Source organism: Pantherophis guttatus, chromosome 1 (assembly GCF_059756535.1).
Source record: "Pantherophis guttatus breed Tessera chromosome 1, ASM5975653v1, whole genome shotgun sequence".
NCBI lineage: Eukaryota > Metazoa > Chordata > Lepidosauria > Squamata > Colubridae > Pantherophis > Pantherophis guttatus.
The window spans coordinates 162,909,064-162,931,508 of NC_142063.1; the positions used below are offsets into that span (position 1 = coordinate 162,909,064).

The following is a 22,445-nucleotide window of genomic DNA, read 5'->3' on the forward strand; positions in this document are numbered from 1 at the left end:
TTCAGTATCTGTATGACAGTATCTGTATGACAAGATTCGGGAAGATCTGGACTCCGACTGGGTAGTCTCAGGGGGAGGGACGGGGGCAGGTCTTGAGAATGTTATCTGGGATGAGTTTGATCCTGTGACCCCTGAGGACGTGGACAGGATTCTGGGTAGACTGAACGCGACCACTTGTTTATTGGACCCGTGTCCCTCCTGGTTAGTGCTGGCTTCTCGGGAGGTGACACGAGGCTGGTTCCAGGGGATTATAAATGCTTCGTTGGGTGAGGGTGTCTTTCCTGCCGCCTTGAAAGAGGTGGTGGTGAGGCCTCTCCTCAAGAAGCCTTCCCTGGACCCGGCAATGTTGGTAAATTATCGTCCGGTCTCCAACCTTCGTTTTGTGGCGAAGGTTGTTGAGACTGTGGTTGCGCAACAGCTCCCCCAGCACCTGGATGAAACGACGTATCTGGATCCGTTCCAGTCGGGCTTCAGGCCCGGGTACAGCACGGAAACGGCATTGGTCGCGTTGGTTGATGATCTCTGGAGGGCTCGGGACAGGGGGTGCTCCTCTGTCCTGGTCCTGTTAGATCTCTCAGTGGCTTTTGATACCATCGACCATGGTATCATGCTGCACCGGTTGGAAGAGTTAGGGGTGGGAGGCACTGTGTTGCGGTGGTTCTCCTCCTTTCTCTCTGACCGGTCGCAGTCTGTGTTGACAGGGGGACAGAGGTCAACCCCGAGGCCCCTCATATGTGGGGTGCCGCAAGGGTCGGTCCTCTCGCCTCTCCTGTTCAACATTTATGTGAAGCCGCTGGGCGAGATCATCCGTGGTTTCGGGGTGGAGTACCATCAGTACGCTGACGACACCCAGCTGTACATCTCCACCCCGGATCACCCCAATGATGCCCTTGAAGTGATGTCCCGGTGCCTGGAGGCCGTACGGATCTGGATGGGGAGGAACAGGCTCAGGCTCAACCCATCCAAGACCGAGTGGCTGTGGTTTCCGACGTCCCGATATAGTCAGTTGATGCCATCACTGACTATTGGGGGCGAATCATTGGCCCCCACGGAGAGGGCTCGCAACTTGGGCGTCCTCCTGGATTCACGGCTGTCTTTAGAAGAGCACTTGACGGCCGTGACCGGGAGGATTTTTCATCAGGTTCGCCTGATTCGCCAGTTGCGTCCCTTTCTGGATCGGGACTCGTTACGCACGGTCACTCATGCCCTCGTCACCTCCCGCCTGGACTATTGTAATGCTCTCTACATGGGGCTCCCCTTGAGGAGCACCCGGAGGCTCCAACTGGCGTAGAGTGCGGCCGCGCGGGTGGTAATGGGAGCGACATGGCGCTCCCATGTGACACCTCTCCTGCGCGAGCTGCACTGGCTCCCGGTGGTCTTCCGGGTGCGCTTCAAGGTTTTGGTTACCACCTTTAAAGCGCTCCATGGCTTAGGACCTGGTTATCTACAGGACCGCCTACTACCACCAATAGCCTCCCACCGGCCAGTACGCTCTCATAGAGAGGGACTCCTCCGGGTGCCGTCAGCCAAACAATGTCGGCTGGCGACCCCTAGGGGGAGAGCCTTCTCTGTGGGGGCACCTACCATCTGGAATGGGCTCCCCCCAGAGATACAGAGGATCCCGGATCTGCGCACCTTCCGCCGCGCTGTGAAGACCTTTTTATTCCATCAGGCGGGCTTGGCCTAATCTCTTCCCTTTTTAAATATGTAAATTTTAATCTGTTTTTAAATTATTGGGGTGTTTTAATTTGTCTGGGCCAAAATGATTTAATTTGATTTTATCTGGTTTTTAAATTTTTTGTATCTATGTTATTTTATTGTTTGGCTGTTCACCGCCCTGAGTCCTTCGGGAGTAGGGCGGTATACAAATCAAATAAAACATAAAACAAACAAACATAAACTCATGATGCTCCTTCATTTCACCCATTATGGAAAATTAGTCATCATCAGCCTAACCATAAACGCTTATCAACCAGTTCACAGACAGTCTCAAGTTCCAAGAGCCATAAGATTACATTATTTTATTTCCTGGGTTTTCTTTTAGGTCATTGTTTCACAAAAACTTACATCACAATAAAACTGTTAGCATTCAATGAACCACAACACTTCACATTGTTTTTACAACTGGTTTAGAACAAGTATACATCTGAAAATCCTGTCAAATAGTTAACAATCCTGAGCTAGAGAGGAGAATAACTTTAAAATTAATTAACTCTGAGAATGTAAGAGAGCTTACACATGCTTACTTTTATTTTTCATAATACAAGGCAGAGTACCACAAGCAGTGAATTTATTTTACTCCAGCCTTCCATTCTTTGACAAAGGTTTAAAAGAGGTTCATGAGAACATAAGATCTATAGAAAAAAAGGACATAGGTTATAAACATACCTGATTTTTCATCGTTATGCTTTGAAATGATGATAAATGCAGAATTCTCTGAACTTGCAAGGGTGTAAAATGCAAAGAGTTTAGACCCAACAACAAATGTCTAGAAGAAAAGAACAAAGTGACACAATATCTCTATTATATTTCAGCCAATCTCAAGGTGAAATCCTGGCAAGAAATACTATTTGTCCTAAGTTCCAAGCAGTTTTTGAAAGTAGGAGAATAAGAAAAATACTCCCTGCCCCATATTACCAATGTGTTTGTTCTTTTCGTTTGGCTTGGTTACTGGCATAGTTGCTCTTATGCCAGCACAACGGAATATGTTCCCAAAAACATATTATTCATGCTGAATATTTCATTTCATTATTAAGCAGTCTTGAGTTCACTTGATAAAAAGGGATACATCCCCCCAATTATTTAAAAAAATACATAAACACAATCTGCAAAATTAAAGGTAGTCCTGTTAACAACAGCAATTGAGACTGGAATTTCTGCCACTAAGCAATGTAGTCGTAAATGTGATGCCATGTGACCATGTTGCTTAGCGATTGCAGTGCCAGCACTTCCTTGTTGCTGTCATTAAGCAAATCACCATGTCATTAAATGAGGACATCATGTGGTCATTTGCCACTTCCTGCCAGCTTCCCTACTGACACTGCTAGTAGAAAATCAGCAAAGAAGCCCGCAGAGGGTGATCACATAACTACTTTGTGCAAAACATTTACCTTCCAGCTGCCTTTTGAGTAACGAATTTAGTTTTGAAGAAGATACGATATCAGAGTGTCTGATAAAATATGGATGTGCAAAATGCAACATTTGTAGGGATAGAATTGTACGGTACTCCTGGAATATCCTGTTTTTCTCATGGCATGAATGATCATGCTTGGGACATCACAAAATCACTGTAACTGTGTGCTGGGGACCAAATACCCAGTCACATGAGCTTGCGGATGCTGCAATCACCAGAACTTTGAGGACCAATTGTAAGTACTACTCGTTCGTAGCTGTCACAAGTTTGAACAGTTGCTGAACAAGTGGTCATTCAGGGACAACCACTGTATCAGAAGAAACTGCAATTATAATAGACTATATATTGAGAAACCTCTGTTCACATCCTGGCCCTGTACATAACAGTTACACTGTACATACTACATACAGTAAACTAGAGAAAACCTATTTATTCCATTTATTCCACTGTCAAATGTACAGGAACTGCTACAGCAATTAAAACAGTTACAGTAAAATATTTTTAAAAGCCCTAAAATAGCCACAGTAGTCAACTTAAATACTAACAAAAATTACTGCAAGAAATTAATAATAACAGTCATACTGAGCAATCATAACCAAATATAATACGATATACTATTTTTTCCTAGTCTTATAAACCACTCCAATCACTGATCATTGAGAAACAAAACCTGGCATCTGTACATCAGATTAAAATAGTAATAAAATAAAAATAATTCCTACTAATATGAACATATTCCAAATATACAAATTCGACAACATTAATGACATTAAGCAATACTTCAATATTGAAAAAAAACAAGCTCACAATATCTCAAATATCCCAAATCTCCTGAACAGCCAAGCTTTCATGTCTTTCAAGAGCCATTTACATTTCTGGGTAAATTTTGTTTGATATTTTGTATTACGTCTTGGATTACATTTCATATGCAATAAATCATTTACAATAGCTAACATGTGGTTTGCATGATACTAGCAGATTATAGCTACGCAACCATACAAAAATCACACCCAATATCATCCCACTATAATGCATATTATTCAACTGCTGAAATCAAAAGAATATTTCTGGGTTCATTAGGTACAAATCTGATTACTGTACTAATTTGTGGTCTGATATCTTTGTGAGCATAAATTATGAATGATTTATAAAAGATTAAAGAAAAGGAAAACTGAACAAACCTTGATAAGAATTCCATCCATAAAATCCCAGAGTTTAATAGTGCCATCTAGAGACCATGAATAAAGCTAGTAAGAAGAGAAAAAAAGTGATCTATAAGTTTCAATTTTGATACATATAGAAAAAGTGTTGAGTTTCTGTACTCCTAGCGGCTCCTGCTTTATTTATGACATTATAGTATATGATATTTTAATGTATTTGGTAAAATCATTCATATTGATAAAAATCATGTGCGCATATTTATTCCTGATCTCTGCCAAAACACAGGCTCATAAATAGCATGAACATAGATTTTTTTAAAAAATTATAAAAACTTTCCTGAAACCCAATAATAATTAAACCCAACCAACATGATAGAATTTGAAGGACCATTTTAGGTCCCACAGATACATACTAACTTTAAGAGTCCTTATCCAGCAAGAAGCACTGAGGGAACAACCTTATGTAGTGGATCTTAGGTATCCACAAAGAAAGAATTGCTGCATTACTCCATGGAGAAATTCCACTGAGTGGATACAACAGATGCAAAAGGTACTTCTGAGCCTAACCAATTCTTTTTTCCATATAAGGATAGAGATGAGAAGCAGCATTTACTCCTGGGGCCCTCTCAGTCCTAACTGAATGCCCAATAATCAGAGATAATGAAAATTGAGATCCAATAAATCTAGAAAACAAGTGTTTCCCTAGTTTGCTTTAAACTATGCAGGCCTCAAATGGCATGGAACTTTTAAACTGTACAAGAAACTAGTAAGTCAATGCTACTGGCTCAAAAGTGTCAAACTCAAATCATGCTACAATTGGACTGATATATGCCCAGCAATTTGATCCAGAAGTAAACATAGCATTCTAGACAGTGAAAAATAAAAGCCATACATTGTCTTTACAGGTTTACAGTGATAGACAGCTAATCCTATTTTCAGCAAACTCCAATTTTCAATTATTAGCCCTTCTATATGTCCCTGTACCCCAATTATGTTTGAATAAAATGACATGCCATAATGAAACTGATAACAACCTGTAAATGATTTTGAGGATTCAACTGGATTCCTGTCACTAGATTGCTGTGACCTTGTAGGATATGTAAACATTCTTCTGTAAGCGTACTGTAGACTTTAATGTAGTCACCTGAAGCACATAGAAGATACCTGTAAATGATTTTTAAAAAGTTAATGTAAAAGGCATCTATGTAATTCGAACAACATATTATATGTTAAGCAGAATTAGAAAACATGATTCGTCAGATCTTTAACATTAAAGCTAAAAGACTAAAATAAACTGTTCAAAATCCACTAAACTATGTGATCTATCAGCACTAAAACTCTACCTTAAACCTATGGTGCGTCGTTCAAAAACAAAATACGGACGAATGTATTTTGAATAAATATGAAGCAATAACAAACTTATTAAGATTCATATATTTGTATCATTTTACATTTCACATCAATATAAAAACAAAGCACAGACCCACCACCAGAAATTTAGAAGCCAAAATCCCAGAGAAGTGATGTCCTCAGTCTACAAGAAAACAAAAGAGATCTGCCTCTATTTTTACACGGCTTAAACTACTGACCTGAGAACTAAATCTAGACTCTCTATTCACAAACATTAAAGATTACAGCAAGAATCTAAGAGGGAAGTCACATTCTAACTGCAGATCCTATGGCACTTTCTCCTTTTGAAGTGACATTACGGACTGCAAATTCATCCTAAAGTAATTTTTTGGAGTGAACTTTTGGAGCTCAAAAGCAGTTGCCTAAAGATATTAACAGCCTAACCCAGAAAAGACATTACCACTACAATCAGGTGAATATTCCCGCGTATATGTCTAACGAATGTATCAGTGCAAGCATTTTATGTACAAGTGCATTGCACACGCGCAGGTACATGTCAATAAAATAAAACGCCGTCCTTCTTGCAATTGCAACTTTCTCGCGTCATGGAAGCTCTTCAACTCTCCAATTCTACTAACTTCGAATCTGCAGAAAACACCGCGCGACACCCGCTCAACCAGCTCCCGCCGCAGCGAACCACGCGGAGTTCCTCGCGCGCCACCATCTTTCCACACGAGCCGACCTCCAACCTTCGTGCCCCTCCCCTCTGGGAAATCCAGGAAGGAACAGTCGCAACCTCTCTAGCCAAAATATTTCCTTGGAGCTCTATCATATTGGGTCCTCTTTCCCTATAAAGGGGGGGCGCCTTCCGTTTTCCTGCTTTCACGTTTCAATATCTGGATTGAAAGTGCTAGTAGATAGAGAGGGGTTAGATAGAGTGTCTCTCTTGCCCCGGTTAGGATTTCTTGAGTTTAAGGTTGGGCTAAGAAGTGATTCGAGTTTGGGCAGCAAGAAATTTGCATAGGACGGTCCAGCTGCTCAGGCTTTGCCGTATCTTTGTAACTTCAGCGGGCATGTGATTCCCCCGACTTGCAATTTAACATTTGTAGAGAGGCTTTAAATATCGTTATGCGGGAGTGTAGAGCGACACCGTTGAGTTGCAGACGAGGTAGTCCGAGATGACTTCTGGAGGAAAGTTTGCAGAGTGTAGTGTACACGCTGCCTGTGTCAAATTTCCTATTTGAGCCGAGGCTGCTCTGTTTTCGGGATAGGGTACAATAGTTCCGGGCTCAGTTGAGGACATCGGCTAATGAAACTTAAGGAACTGAAACCCTAAGTTGAAATAATGCTTTGTTATTAATTTTGCCGATTGTATGAATTCTTTCAAAATACACTCTGCAAGCTGTCTTACTTACATTAAATGCATTGCATACATTAAACGCATTTAAGAGCTAGTTTGGTATAATGATTAAAAGGCACAAAAAAGCCAGCGACCCTGGGTCAGTGTCTCTCAGCCCTGAAAAGCAGGCAAAAGGCAAACCACTTCGGAAAATTTGGCCAAGAAAGTTGCAGGGATGTGTCGCCAAGGACTCCATACACACCCATCCCAAAACATTTACGTTAGAGCAAGGATGGATAATACAAAAGAATTTTGATCGCAAAAAATGGGGTCCCCACAAGAAAGATAAGCAATTCGCTCAATGCAAAAATACAATTATTCTCCAAATTTTATACTTTGAATGTCATTCTTAAAACAACTTTTTTGATTTGCTGACTTCTTCCAAACCCTCTAGTTCCAAATGCAATGCAAGTCTTAAGCAAAAGAATCCAGATAAATTGCTCCTCTGATTCCAATCAATCACTCAATGGCGTATAGCGTCAATCTTGTTTGTAAAAAATCTATGATAAAGATACCAAGCCCCTCCTCCGCTGGCCTTTTCTCATAAATCCTTTTCGCAATCTCGTGCTGCGTTTTCCGCCAGCTTCACTTCATTGGTTGCAACGCGTGCTCGTCATATCGCGCATCCAATCAAAATCAGAGTGGTTGTTCAATGGCTTCTGCTTCAAAGTCTCAAGGAGAAATAGACGAGAGTGGCAGGAGGGTGGACTTAAAATTGTACGTATGGCTACGGGAATTAAATAACCAGATTAATATTTTACAGATTTTTAGGGACGGGTAGCGGGGCTGAAGCGTGTTTTGGGGAGGTTAGGTCTGAGGATACTCTAGCGCAGGAGTTATGACTTGTGGACTTCAACTCCCAGAATTCTTGAGTCAGCCATGCTTGAGATCCACAAACCATAGGGTCCATCGTTCCTCAGCTCTGCTCTAAAGCAGGGGTCTCCAACCTTGGTTACTTTAAATCTGGAGGACTTCAACTCCCAGAATTCCCAAGGCAGCTTTGTTGGCTAGGGAATTCTGGGAGTTGGAGTCTGCCAGGCTTAAAGTGGCCAAGGTTGGAGACCCCTGCTCTAGACTATCTAGTTTTGGGTGGGGGTGGATTTAGCTACTGTGAGTCGCTTACTTTCTTGGCCTCGTGCAGACCAAGAATGGACAATATGTACCTCTTCAGAGGCTGAATTCTAATTCCCATTTTACCCCTCTCTAATGCGGCTGATGAGGACATCCTGGGACAAAGATGCCTTTTCTTGTCAGGTGTTTTCTAAAACAGCAACCCTATGGGGTATGTTTTCCTGAGAGGGGTGGACCTCTCAAAGTCACTCCAAAAATTTTTTCATACTGCGAACTCTGGAATTTAAGATTTTAAAATTTTAAAATCTTAAATTCTGGAGTTCACAGTATATCTGCTTTTTTTACTAATATACCTGGAACTTGTATTTTTAGAATAGTTTGTAATGTATGTATATATATATATATATGATGTTGGAATAAGTAGGATAAATGTATCTGGCTGACCGTATTATTTATTCCTTCCCAGTAGGGCAGCTGCTAGCCATACTACTAACTCTTTGGGATGTGGTCAGTGAATAGTAACAATGTGGTTTCCTCAACCACAGGTACCTGATACATCCATCCTCCTAGCACCTCTAAGGGTGAACTCAGCTTACTGTGAATGTTTTCTTACCAGATCCCTTCAAGCAGTTCATAAGAATTGGGATTTGGGGTGGGGGGGCATCTTGGAGGTTTGGTTGTGAAAGCAGTTCAAATACATATGGGAGTAGTTGCTTTTATCACCACACCTATTCACAAAAGATATGCAGCTCTCTTCCTTTAGAGAAAGATTTTGCATTGGCTACTGGCTCTGAATATAATTGGATAATTACTCTGGTTTCTTGCTTTTTCTTCAGGTCTTGAGATCCTGTCGCCTTTAACCTGACAAGGGAGCACTAAATGATTATATCTGCCATTGGAAAAGAACCTGGGGTGCTTCTGACCACTCAACAGGAGCAGATGTCAAGCCAAGCACTACTAAGGGAAGGGGGGGAAGGGTCAACGTTGCCTGATAAAGAAGAGCTGAACAGAAAGGTCAGTGGAGAAACAATGAAATTAATAGAATGAGAGACACTAATATGGACAATTTACATCTGTAACTGCTGATGGTAGAATCTTGATAAAATAGTACTAAACTCTGCTTTCAGGAGATGCAACAGAGTAACTTTCAGAAAGAAATCCTGTCTAGTGATACCAACAGTTTGATAGCCCAGACTATGCTAAACACAAATTAAGGATCAGGCTTCATTGAATTTGGGGCTTACATGCAGCCTAATGTAGTGAACATTGTTGAAATAATAACTTCTCTTTGAAAAATATAATTGTCCTTTTAAAAGAACAATTCTCACTGAAGATGGGGATGCTTCTTTTTAACATAGAAATTCAGTTGGATTATTTTGAATTTGCCAAAAATGTACATTTTTTTGCTCCTTGCTGAAGCTGGAGGGTTAAATATCTTCAATTCGGCATATTGAAAGAAGTATAGGTGAATGTAAAAAAAATGCTGGATGGGGGAAAATAGATTTCTCATATGAATCCATGTGATGATAGTAAATGTCTTAAAATCTAAGCTTTAGAACTTTTATTTGTAATTATAATGGATGCATTCTCTAACTATAACAATCTTAAGTTTTCTTATTGACTGAATCATTTAACCATGTTTGGGATAGAAGTTTATGCGATACTATTTACTGACATGGCTTAAATGTATATTTATCTGAACTAAATTCTGTGTTTCTACTCATCTGAGTACTATTTTTTATTTAAAAAATAAAATAATTCAAAAATTTAAAACAGAAATTAAAACAAATGCTTGAATTATAAGGCAAATGAAAGTTAAATGTCTGGTAAAAAGATGGGCTTTTAAATATTTTATGGATGGAGTGGAAACTAAGCAATAGCTCCTGGAGAAGTAAATTCTGTAGGCTGCAAGTGATATAGGAGAATTGCTCTTGCTCATCAGATAGCTCAGTCTGGAATAGTAGGGCCATCTCTTACTTGCATGTTGTTTGACATTTCTGTGTGAAGAAGATGCTACACAAGAGTTTCTAAATAGACATCACTTTGTCAGTTTTTATGATGGAATACACCTGATGCATGTAAATAAGATGTGTTTATTTTACTTTTTAAAATGTATATTTATATATGTTAGGGAGATTTAAAAAGCTAATTTACAAATTATGCTTGGAAAACTTGCGCTTGTTTCTCATGGAAGTGAGATCTTTTTTCATCATTTAATTGCAGATTAAAGAGCAAAAAATTGTAGTTGATGAAATTTCCAACTTGAAGAAGAACCGTGTAAGTGACTATAAAAGTCTTATATTATTCATAGTTATAAAGGAATTTATAACTGATACTGAGGTGTGTACTTATTTGAGCATTATGCCAATATAGAATGAGCAGATGTAACTATGCTGACACTCTAAAATATTGTATTATTTTATTAAGGTGGTTGAATTGTGATGGTCTTGTATGATTTGGTAACAAGTTTTGATCCAATTCCATCTGCTCTCACCCATTTGTTGGTATTGTTACAGTATTGCATAAAGCTAATACTATATATATCTAATGATAATGGCTATTATTGATAAACCAGAAGTAATCTACTTGGAGCAACAGTCAAAGTAATACCTAAATGTGTAAAACACAATATGCAACATGTAGCATTTCCACATGTATGCATTCTTAAAGCAGTCAGCAATACATCTGGTCCCATTCTTTCTGGCACTATGGAAAGTGGTAAAATATTTTGGAATGACCTTTTGTTTCCTACTATTTTCTACTATTCTGTAGTTATGTTTAATGATTTTCAGATTTTGCTTTACTACAAGAGATTGTGTGTGTTTTTTTTTTAATTTGATTTATATGCCGCCCTTCTCCAGAGACTCAGGGCGGCTTACAATGCGTTAAGCAATAGCCTTCATACTTTTGTATATTTTTATACAAAGTCAGCTTATTGCCCCCACAATCTGGGTCCTCATTTTACCTACCTTAGAAAGGATGGAAGGCTGAGTCAACCTTGAGCCTGGTGAGATTTGAACTTGCAGTAATTGCAGGCAGCTGATGTTAATAACTGTTAATAACAGTGCTTTAGTCAGCCGCACCACCATGCTCTTTATTTTCTTGACATTTATTACTTATTTAGCACCCTAAACTCATACCATCTTAACGAGTATCTAAAAATGAAAGATGGATCATATTATATGATTCCAAAAATAGAGCTAGCTTGCAGACTTTTTTTTTTAAAAAAAGGTGGGAGTTTGAAGCAAGCTTTGTTTTTGTTGAAGAAGAGAATTTCACATATGTTTATCGATTTTCTACTTTCAATCCTAGTGGGAGATAACTCAGAAATGGAAAAAGAAAACTAGAAAAAGTCTTATCTCTTAATGTTGAACCTTTCAGACTGTTTCTTTTTAATTTGCAGAAAGTTTACAGACAACAACCCAACAGCAATATATTCTTTCTAGCAGACAAAACTCAAACTCTCTCCGAATGCAAAAGTATGTTCCTCAGATATATTTATATTTTAGACATTTTAGAATATATAACTTAATATTAAAATTGATAGTGTTCAGTGAGATAAATTGACTTTTGTTTCACACCATGGGGTTGTAGAATAATATATTGGCATTTTTGTATGCTCAGTGGATTATTTTTATCTGAAGTGATAAAATCGTGGTACATCTCCAGAAACGTAATATGTGCATCAGTGGTGGGTTTCAAATTTTTTTACTGCCGGTTCTGTGGGTGTGGCATGGCTTGGTGGGTGTGGCAGGAGAAGGATACTGTAAAATCTCCATTCCCTCCCCACTCCAGGGGAAGGATACTGTAAAATCTCCATTCCCTCCCCACTCCAGGGAAAGATTACTGCGAAATCTCCATTTCTTCCCAATCAACTGGGAATCGGCAGGGAGAGAATAGATGGGGCGGGGCCAGTCAGGGGTGGTATTTACCGGTTCTCTGAACTACTCAAAATTTCACTACCGGTTCTCCAGAACTGGTCAGAACCTGCTGAAACCCATCTCTGATGTACATATGCAGGTAGTCTTCATTTAACTGTGCTAATTAGGACTGGAATTTTGATTGCTAAATAATGCAGTCATAAAAGGCAATTCTAAGTATATTAAAAAATTTACTTCTGTAATAACTGGAAGATCATGTATTGCTCGTCCCTTCCCTTTGGGAATCATCCTCAGTTCTGTAATGCTATAGCAGAGAAGACTCTTTACTTTATCATCATGTAACTATGGGAATACATACACAAGAGCCTCCCTGAAGATTTTCAGGAATGGGTCTTGAGCTTTTTAGAACATGAAAGTTAGATACTGTTGTTTAAGTTAATAATGTTAATTAGGCAACTCCAGAACTCAGTATAATAATTTTCAATCTAGCTACACAGTTGTAATTCTGTCAACTTGATTTTGAACTAATTGAGGATATTGCAATCAAGATTATATATCAAAATTTTAATTATATTTGTTTGGCATTTATATGGAACCAAAATATTAATGTTTAAATAGACTTTAAAAAATCAGCTAAATAATATATAACAGGGAGATGTTTCATCATTAAATATAGTTTTTATACAGATAAGGATCTGATATTTTATTTCAATTATTGGTATACATGGGGCAGTAAATATTCTGAAGGGAATTACATTACTATAATTAGAAAAGGATTTAGCAAGTATTTTCAGGTACTGCTTTCAAACATTGAATTAAATGGCAGTACATTATCTCTAGGGGAGAGTTTCTTTCATAAACCATTTTGACAGTATGTTCCAATAATAATGCTTTTTCTTACTGCTATATTTTCCATGTCTACCAAAGGCAGTGACAGTGAAGAAGACTTCTTCCATTCTGTACTTTGGTTGAGGTGTCCCTGAATAACTGATCAGATCAATGGTCTCTTGTTGCACTCTCAAGGGAGTGAAACATATGCAGCTGATATTTGTTCCTATACTGGATTAGTGTATTTGGAAGGACTGTAAGGCAGATTCTTGTGCATGGGTTATGGTAAACGTGTACACTGGAGTTGCATTGAACATAATTTTATATGTATTTATAAACTACTTTAAATATTTGCACGATTCTCTACACCTTTTAATTAATACGTTAAAAGTGAGCTTTTCTTTTCCCTCCAGTTACTTTAGATGAACTAAAGAAGGCTCATCAAGAAATAGAGAACTCAGAAAAGACCAAGACCAAGAAATGAATAAGTCCAGTACAAGTTGACAATGTGTGGAATTTGCTGTGTGATCAGCTTATCTGCTTATGCCCCTGGAAGTAGTATCTTGAAAGAAGATATCCTAAATAATCTTAAAAGAAGGGGGCCTGATAGGAGCCAACAACTGGAAAAGACTGTTCTTCATCTTCCATATTGGTGCTTATTTTCTGGCCATGTACTTCATTTAAGGGGACTAATGACTCCACAGCCATTGGAAGACTCTGGTAATGTATTCCTTTGGAATGGAGAAATCTTCAGTGGAATTTCTGTGGAAAGGGAAGAAAATGACACTCAAGTTATTTTTCGCCAACTCTGCTCTTGCAATAGTGACTCTGATTTTTTGACAGCGCTGTCCTCCATTCAAGGTCCATGGTCTTTTATTTTTTATCAGGCATCCAGGCATTGCTTATGGTTTGGCAGGGACTACTTTGGCCGTCGAAGTCTGCTGTGGCAGTTTAATAAAGAGAGTGATGCTGTTGTTGTACTGAGTTCTGTTAGTTCTGCCTCTCATAATCCGTGGCTGGAAGTTCCAGCATCAGGGATTTTTCAGATGAATCTGCAGGATTGTATTGCTCATAAATCTATTACTTTAATGTTACATCCTTGGAGATTTCTTCCCAGACAAAATGTAGCTGGAGAAGTAATCCCTGGAGATTTAAGCGTGGTTTCTAAATCTTTACCTGCTTACGTGTCTCTTGTAATGAATACATCAACTTCGTTGATAGCTCCTATCATTCCTTTAAATAAGGAAATTTCTGACATGACAGTAGAATCCCAATTATTTAGTTTTCCCTCGACTGTAGCTGATGTGGAAGTTCTTCAAAAATTTCTTGCAGAACATCACAGGAAGGAAAGAGTCCATCAGTTTATTGATGTATTGAGTAGAGCTGTAAAGAAACGGGTTATATGCCTAATGAGAAACGGTGATCCAATCAGAGGAGAAATATCAGAAAAAGATCTGAAGAAATCCTATATTGCCATACTTTTTTCTGGTGGCCTTGATTCCATGATTATAGCTGCCCTTGCTGACAGGTATGTCCCATTGGAGGAACCAATTGATCTTCTCAATGTGGCCTTCGAGCTTACAAGCCAAGGTAACCAAAACAGTTCCATGAAGAAATGCAGCAAAGAGAAGAAACAATTTCCCCCTTGTCAGGAATGTTTAAATGTCAAGAATACTGCGACCAGTGACTCTTCTTCTTTTAATGCTCCTGATAGAATGACTGGCAAGGCAGGATTGGAAGAATTAAAGATAATTAATCCTTCAAGAACTTGGAATTTTGTGGAAATCAATGTTACACTCGAGGATTTAAAAGCAATGAGAGTGAAACATATAAGACATTTAATTTATCCACTGGATACTGTTTTGGATGACAGCATAGGTTGTGCTGTGTGGTTTGCTTCCAGAGGAGAGGGTCTGCTTACCAATCAGGGAGCTGTTCGACCATATAAAAGTCCTGCAAAGGTATGAAATTATTGATCATCTCCATTTTTTCAATTAAAGTTGTATAAAACTATTCAAACTCCATAACTGGCATTACAGTCTAATGCTACTTAATAGGGACTAATCTCATTGGGGGACTAATGGGACCAATTTCCAACATACTAAAACTCACACTACATGCACAACTTACACTACATGCATAACTGTAAAATTAAGAGTGTTCTGTGGTAAAATAATGCTACCAATGATGAAAGAGGTTTAGAGAATGTATACAAGGAAGTAGATACGTGCAGCTACATTGACTTTAGCATTGGAAATTATGACAGAGAAACAAAATAAGTCTCTGTTTTGGGCCCTATACTATTATGCATAATTTGCTTTTTGAGTTTACAATTTTAATTTCTTTTGTTATATTTCTTGATGATCAGGTTTCAAAAATAAATGATTTAATATCTTTTTTTTTCTTTTTTGTATTATGGAAGTCTTAGTAAATATTTTTCATTGTGGTTTTTATTTAACCATTCTATATCTTGTGGCTGTGGCTAGATTTTCATCTGTTGAACACCTTGTAGAAATTGGATTCTCCATTGTAAATTACTTTTAGATTTATTTGGAATATAATGTTAATGTCTATGTTAGTATTCTGTAATCTCTGTTCATTACAGATGGTATTTCTATATTCTTTACAGATTGTCCTTACAGGAATTGGAGCAGATGAACAACTTGCAGGGTATTCCAGACACCGTATTTGCTTCAAAAAAAGTGGTTTTGAGGGTTTGACTGAAGAATTAAGAATGGAACTAAGTCGTATTTCTTCTAGGAATCTGGGTCGAGATGATAGAGTTATTGGAGATCACGGCAAAGAAGCTAGGTAAGCAGGTGTGCAACAGATAAGTCTGTCCTTGACCGGACATATTAAAATTCAGATAATGATAAGGAATAAAGGCAGCAAATATCTAATAGATAAATCGAAGAAACAATTCAATGTTATGGTAAAAGAAGGCAGAGTCTACTTTCAAAAGTCCTTTTTTGTCAGGCATAATACACTATTTTCTTCTGGTAGTTAATATCCCAGAGACAGAGTTCAATAGCATTATTAGCTATTAATTCAGTACTAATAATTGCCATATCAGGAAAAAAAATGTTTGGAATGGGAATCCAACTTCACAAACAATCCATAATATTTGTTTGTGAATTTCTCACAGACGTGAACTATGATGCGTTTCTGTCTTGGGGTGGAGAAGAACATAATTTTTATCATCGATTATCTTTTCTTTGTGCAAACAATCTCAGTGGCTCAGATCCAAGAAATTCTGCGAAATAGCATTAGGAAAAGAGTGTTGAGACTAAAGTGACATTATCTGGGTCCTTAAGGAGGTCTTTCATTGAAAGAAAACAAAAAATACACTTGTTGAGATGGGTGATTATAGAAATAAATAAATTTATAATATTTCAGTGTACTGTAAACAGATTACAGATTAACAGAGTTGGAAGTGAATTTGTAGGTCATCTAGTCCAACCCCCCACCCAAGCAGAAGACCCTACACCATTTCTGATAGATGGCAGTCCAGTCTCTTCTTGAATGCTTCCAATGGTGAAGCTCCCATAACTTCTGAAGGCAAGCTGTTCCATTCGTTGATTGCTCTCATGGTCAGAAAATTTCTCCTTATTTCCAGATTGAATTCTCTCCTTGTTCAGTTTCCATCCATTATTCCTTGTCTGGCCTTCAGATACTTTGGAAAATATGTTGACCCACCTCCTCTCTGTGGCAGCCCCTCAAATATTGGAACACTGCTATCATGTTTCCCCTGGTCTTTCTCTTCACTAGATTAGCCAGTCCCAGTTCATTGTATGTTTTAATCTCCAGTCCCCTAATCATCATGGTTGCTCTTCTTTCACTTTTTCTAGAGTCTCAACATCTTTTTTATAGTGTGGTGGCCAAAACTGGATGCAGTACTCTAGGTGTGGTCTTACTAAGGCTTTATAGAGTGGTATTAGTACCTCACTTGATCTTGATTGCATCCCTCTGTTAATGCAATTTAGGATTGCATTGGCTTCTTTGGCTGGCACCGCACATTGTTGGCTCATATTTAACTGGTTGTCCACTAAGACTCTAAGATCCCTCTCACAGTTACTGCTATTAAGCCTGGTTTCACCCAGTTTATATGTGTACTTTTGGGTTTTCTTGCCTAAGTGTAAGACTTTACTTTTCTCTACATTGATCTGGACTAAAGCATTAACTACCGTTGTCATAGCATTCAGGATAGTAGATGCCTACAGTTTTGCACTAATGATGTTTTGTAGATGAATGTATTAAAAATGGAGATTTTTAAAAAATATACAATTTATTAACCAAACCAGTTCATTAAAGAAAGCTTTGTTTACATTTGTTTATAAAACTTGATTTTTTTTTCTTGCTATAATTTTCCCTTTCAGATTTCCCTTTCTTGATGAAGAGGTTGTGTCATTTCTTAACTCGCTTCCAGTATGGGAAAAAGCAAACTTGGCTCTACCTCGTGGGATCGGAGAAAAATTGCTCTTGCGTCTAGTAGCTGCTGAGCTTGGTTTGACGGCCTCTGCTGTTTTGCCAAAACGGGCCATGCAATTTGGTTCTCGAATTGCAAAAATGGAAAATACCAGTGAAAAGGCGTCAGACAAATGTACAAGACTTCAGACAGCTTCAAGAGAATAATAATATACATACATACATACATACATACATACATACATACATACATACATATTCCACAGCTACTCTATCAAGAGACATAATTTTTTACTAAGCAAACTTCAAAGACCTTGGATACAGTTACACTAGGATCAGGATTCTGCACATTTAATTGGAAATAAGCACCAGAGGCTTTCTATTATTTCTTAAAATTTTATACATAGGAGCAGGGGCTTCCCATTGAGGTAAGAATTACAGAAATAATAACTTTAAAAATATTGTAGTTTTATCATAACTATTTGGATTACCTGCAATAAATTTTATATGTTTTTGTCACAGATTTATTTATTAATATATTGGATGCTTCTTCAAAGAAATGTTAATCAAATCAGATTCTTTGCTTCTTTAGGTTCCACAATAGAAATTTGAAACTACTCAAGTGATTAAGAGTTAATGGCCCTCAAGACTCAGTAGGAATAAAGGCCTGGGAATATATTGTAATGTTTTCTTTTATGACTTACTTGTAATATTATATTCCTACTCTGTGATAGCATCAGATCCAAGACCCAGGCAGTCCTATATTAACAAAACAATCTTGTTTTGTTTCTCTAAATAAAATACTCATCGTACACAAACTGTATGCCTATACAGACTGCTGCTTTTCTGTATCTGGACAAGAAACATAAAGTAATAATGGCATGTTTGTAAGCTACAGTCCACTTTGCCATTTAAAATACTTTTCTCTTATGCTTAAGTTTTTAAAATCATGCTACCTTTTATTTAATTCAATAACAATAGAGGAATTCAGACTACAAAGAGCAAAGCATTTGTCATCTTTATTCTGGATATTTTCATTTTCTATCCAGTATTCATCAGGAGAGCCCTCAGAATCCCAGCTATTGTTTTGAGAGAATGTTTATTAATGGATAGTTCTAAATCTGTTAGCTTTTTTACTATTGGCTCTTCCTTTTTGGATTGTAAATGAAATTTTAATGTATAAAAATCTCTCGCATCTTCTATCATCCAGTGTCTTTGACAAAGTGCAATCACTAGGTATTTCTTATCTCTGCCAGACAAAGCAATGAGCAACAATATGTGATGCCAGCTCTGTAGCAATCAATTTAGTCATCTTGAAGGTGCCCACGTTTTTAAAAAGGTGTATGTCATGTGCTATTACTGGGAAAATGTAGCATGAGATAAGGCGCTGCCTTTGCTCCCAAAAGGTGTAAGTTCACCAGTAGCAGGATTCTTTTACTGTTCTATGGTATCCATAGTGACAGTCTTTCCTTTCTACTCCCTTCTTCACCACTTAACAGCTGAGGATGTGAGCTGGAGGCTCTCTAGTCTTGGGACAAAAGGCAAGCCTCTCACTTATTTATAGATTTACATGCGTAGATTTGTATTTCAGTCACCTTGCTTATCTAGGATTGAGTTTCCAGAGACCTATTAGAATTTTTCTTTTTTTTTTTTTTTCTGGTTTCTGTTAGTTCTATTCCCTGATTTGGCAGAGGTAGCCTTTAAACAGTTAGAGGGTATTAAAGGGGCCTTACTGCTTTTTCTTCCTTCTCTTTTCAGTCAGGATGCTTAAAGAACACGAAGAAAGTAGGTTTCTCTTTTCACTCTCCTCCCTTCCCTCAGGCTGAAGTGCAAATGTTATTTAAAAGTGTTCGGCGATTTCTGATCAGACCAAGGACTGAAGGAATTACTGTTGGCTTGACTATGGTAGGGATACACATGATAATAGTTTACAGCATATATATCACTACCCAGTCCTCCTGGTTCATTTCCTGGCTGGATTCACACCTCAAGCCATCTGTTTTATTAAACTACAATTGACTATATTCGTGCATTATGTTCAGTCAAAGCCAAGCAGGCTACAGCTTGGTGCAATATGTACACCCAGTGACATATTTCTGAATACCTAAAGAGCTATCTTCTCTTATATGAGGGCCAGTTCGACACTAAATGTTTTTTTGAAGAGGCGCTGCTTGGTCTCCTACATCTAAGCTGCAGGTGGCTAGGAAATGAGAATGCCTGTTATCTGCACTCAACTTTTTATTCCGTGTTTAGGAAGCCCCCTCAACTTTTTATCTCTATGCTTTAACTTTTTTTTTTGTCAAAGAATTTTTTTGACAAATTTTTTTGCTCACTGGGTGAGCGATAGTTTGCCCTGCACTGATTTTATCAAGTTCAAATTGTTGCTCCTATAACATGTTCTAATAATTTGTCTTTATGTGTACCATGTGCAGATGTACAGACAAATCTTTTTTGTTTGCTTTTTTGCATAGTCCATCTATCTGCTGGTCTGTGACTGAATAAAGATTGATTAATAATCTATTTTCTTCATAGAAAATGTTTTTTTAAATTTGTATCCTGCCTTTATTATTTTTACAAATAAGATGGTGAACATACCAACCTTTCTCTTCCTGTTTTCCAGGGAACAACTCTGAGGTAAGTTGAGCTGAGAGAGAAATAACTGGCTCAAAGTCATCTAGCTATCTTTCATGGCTAAAGCAGGACTTGAACTCACAGCGTCCTGCTTTATAGCCTGATACTTCAACCACTACACCAAATTGGCTCTGTAGTCTTCTACTGTAAAACTCAGTGCTACTTCTTGTTTTTCTTATATAAGTGAAGAAGGCATAAGATAAAACAGTCACACATCTTTTGCCTGATAGCACTGCAAACTAGCTGCTTGGAAGTATCCCTGCTATTGTTAACTATATTGCTTTCTGAAAAATTAAAAGGAAAAAAGAATCAGAAAGAAATGAAATAAATTCTATAACACGACCTCTTGGCCTTAGGGAGATGAGGCAAAGAAAATCAACCACATCTTCCCCTCTTTTCTTTTTGGAAGATCAGCCAGTCTCATAAAAGGTATTCAAATCTCAGGTCCTGACTTAAAAGGAGCTTCCATTAAAAAAATACAAAGGAAAATAAAAGACTCAGGACAGATTATAAGATTATGCTTGCCTTCTAATTTAGAGTTTGTAATTTGCATAAAACAGATAAGAACAGATTTCCATCTATCTCCAGTCTTTCTGAACAGTTTTTCTATATCGGAGGATTCTAGTCACTTAATTCTGAAGATGTTGAGATAGATGGTGCACTGTTTCTTCTCTCAGACTGTTTCCAAGTTCGTTCTTGTTTTAAATTAGTTCTTGAGATGAGGGTAATCACTTGATCTCCAGACACAGCGCCCCATTCATGCTTCTGTCAGCTTGAAGTATTTTGAATCTCACAGTGTTGATTATAAGTGAATGTGGGGTGGGGCTTTCCTGAACATTAATTGCACACCTGTATATTGTTGCTTTCTTTTTTTAAAATGCAAAATTCAGTTTCTCTAAATCAATGTAGGTAATTATTGTGGAACAATTGAGAGATTCCAAGAGTCAACAACAACAAAATAAGAAAGCTATAGGCTCCCACTCAAACCATTAACAAATAAATATCCATTATCAATATAGTTTCACTTCCCTAGAATATCATTTGCTCCCAAAATGGTAAAAAAATTGGAAGTTTACTAAAAGTTCATTGATTTTAATAGCTATATTAAAGTGCTGTTTATCTCCTATTAAACAGGAAAAAAATTTCTATTCATACTCTGTTATAGACAGGTTTTATTCAAATCATTTCACTTCCATTTCAAATATTCAACTTTAGTATTGCATGGAAAGTGTTACGGTTTTGCTCCTGTTCATAATAAAATATGACCACACTACTCACTAATTCAAACAGTGTAAAATTAAACTAATAAACTATAAATGAAAAAGTATAAAACCTGACTCAAATCTCAGTGCAGCAATGTATGAATAATATTTTAAACATAATGCTGTTTCCAGGCATTATAGCTGAGTAATGGATATCATCTAAGAAAAATGAGAGGGATAGGGCATACAGAACAATTCCTAATGTACCAATTTCCCTATGTAAAATAAGGCAGTTTGTACAGATTCTCTTTGTGTTGATTTTGATGCATACTGAAATACCCATTGGAGCCAGGGTTGATAGCCATAGCTTCATTCCTTTCATTCAAATATAACTTAGGCACAACACGAGACATCCACAGAGACGACTAAAATGTTAAGATTGCTACTGCAACACCATCTCTGAAACCCCATCTCTTTTTTTATGTGTATTGCACAAGGTTGTTGCTGTCATCTTGACTTGATATTCCTGTAGAATAACAAGTTCATAAAATTGCTGTGACTTCTAAAAATAAAGAATTGAGTCTCAACTATACATCTCACATTAATCTTATTAACCAACAGTATTGTAACAATAATACAACGTTATTAGTAATAATCTAATGTACAGACATTGACATATCGGCATTCACTGAAATAATACATAATTTAAATATATTTTATTGTGAGCAGTGAAGCAAATGAACAATAGTTATAGATGTGTAACACACTGATGCAGTCATTTAAATGTAAAAGTGCCAAGTTAAAATTAATAAAGCATAATTATAATATTTAATAATAATTTAAAATGGGACTTCCATAATTAACTTTAAGTAACCAGAGAATTATGACCTAACCCAACCTTCTCCAATCTAAGTATTTTGGACTGCAATATCGATCTTATCCCGACAGGATAAGAATTATAAACCAAAACCAAGTTGCCAAATTGTGGAGGATCTGAAATGTCTGTAAAGTAATATAGGTGTATGTCATCCCCATGGTGTAGGGTTTTCACTGTGAAGTTTTCACCTCACTGCTTTCTCTTCTTTATGAAATATATATTTTTATATAAGGTAGTCCTCGACTTACGGCCACAATTGTGCCCAAAATTGCCATTACTAAGCAAGAGAGTTAAGTGAGCTTTGGCCCATTTTAGAATCTTTTTGCCATTGTTGTTAAGCAAATTACTGAAGTTGTTAAGTGAATCATGTAGTCATTAAACAAATCTGGCTTCTCCCATTGACTTTGTTTGTCGGAAGCCATGTGAGAAGGTTACAAATGATGATCACAGGACCCCGGGGCAGTGCAACTGTCATAAATATATGCCAA

General features: G+C 37.5%; 3 protein-coding genes across 11 annotated transcripts in view; 2 read left to right on the forward strand and 1 right to left on the reverse strand.

Moving 5' to 3' along the window:
• Positions 1–7,558, reverse strand: part of WDR75 (WD repeat domain 75) — a 31,936-nt gene extending 24,378 nt beyond the window's left edge. For 2 of the 6 annotated variants that reach the window (XM_034429269.3, XM_034429260.3), the window contains exons 1-4: positions 6,282–7,558; positions 5,328–5,457; positions 4,315–4,380; positions 2,389–2,488 (exon numbers count right to left, since the gene is read on the reverse strand). In XM_034429269.3, the coding sequence (XP_034285160.2) occupies positions 2,389–2,488; positions 4,315–4,380; positions 5,328–5,457; positions 6,282–6,475 (490 nt within the window). In that variant the 5' untranslated portion in view covers positions 6,476–7,558. Of the gene's footprint in view, positions 1–2,388; positions 2,489–4,314; positions 4,381–5,327; positions 5,458–6,103 lie in introns of all 6 variants that reach the window. The other 4 variants (XM_087882104.1, XM_034429286.3, XM_034429278.3 and 1 more) reach the window with 3 other exon arrangements.
• A 67-nt stretch (positions 7,559–7,625) lies between these two features.
• Positions 7,626–18,451, forward strand: ASNSD1 (asparagine synthetase domain containing 1). Of its 2 annotated transcripts, none has more exons than XM_034429347.3 (8): positions 7,626–7,759; positions 8,950–9,127; positions 10,337–10,390; positions 11,517–11,592; positions 13,236–14,783; positions 15,452–15,633; positions 17,199–17,675; positions 17,840–18,451. In XM_034429347.3, the coding sequence occupies exons 5-7, from the start codon at positions 13,329–13,331 to the stop codon at positions 17,452–17,454; spliced, it is 1,893 nt and encodes a 630-aa protein (XP_034285238.2). In that variant the 5' UTR covers positions 7,626–7,759; positions 8,950–9,127; positions 10,337–10,390; positions 11,517–11,592; positions 13,236–13,328; the 3' UTR covers positions 17,455–17,675; positions 17,840–18,451. The 2 variants fall into 2 exon arrangements, with proteins under 2 accessions (XP_034285238.2, XP_087738231.1); XM_087882105.1 differs by having other exon boundaries at positions 15,465–15,633; positions 17,840–18,065.
• The window catches only part of ANKAR (ankyrin and armadillo repeat containing), a 42,308-nt gene continuing 38,272 nt past the window's right edge, over positions 18,410–22,445 (forward strand). For all 3 annotated transcript variants that reach the window (XM_034429300.3, XM_034429309.3, XM_034429317.3), the window contains exon 1: positions 18,410–18,788. The gene's annotated coding sequence lies outside the window, so the exon portion shown is untranslated. The remainder of the gene's footprint in view (positions 18,789–22,445) is intronic.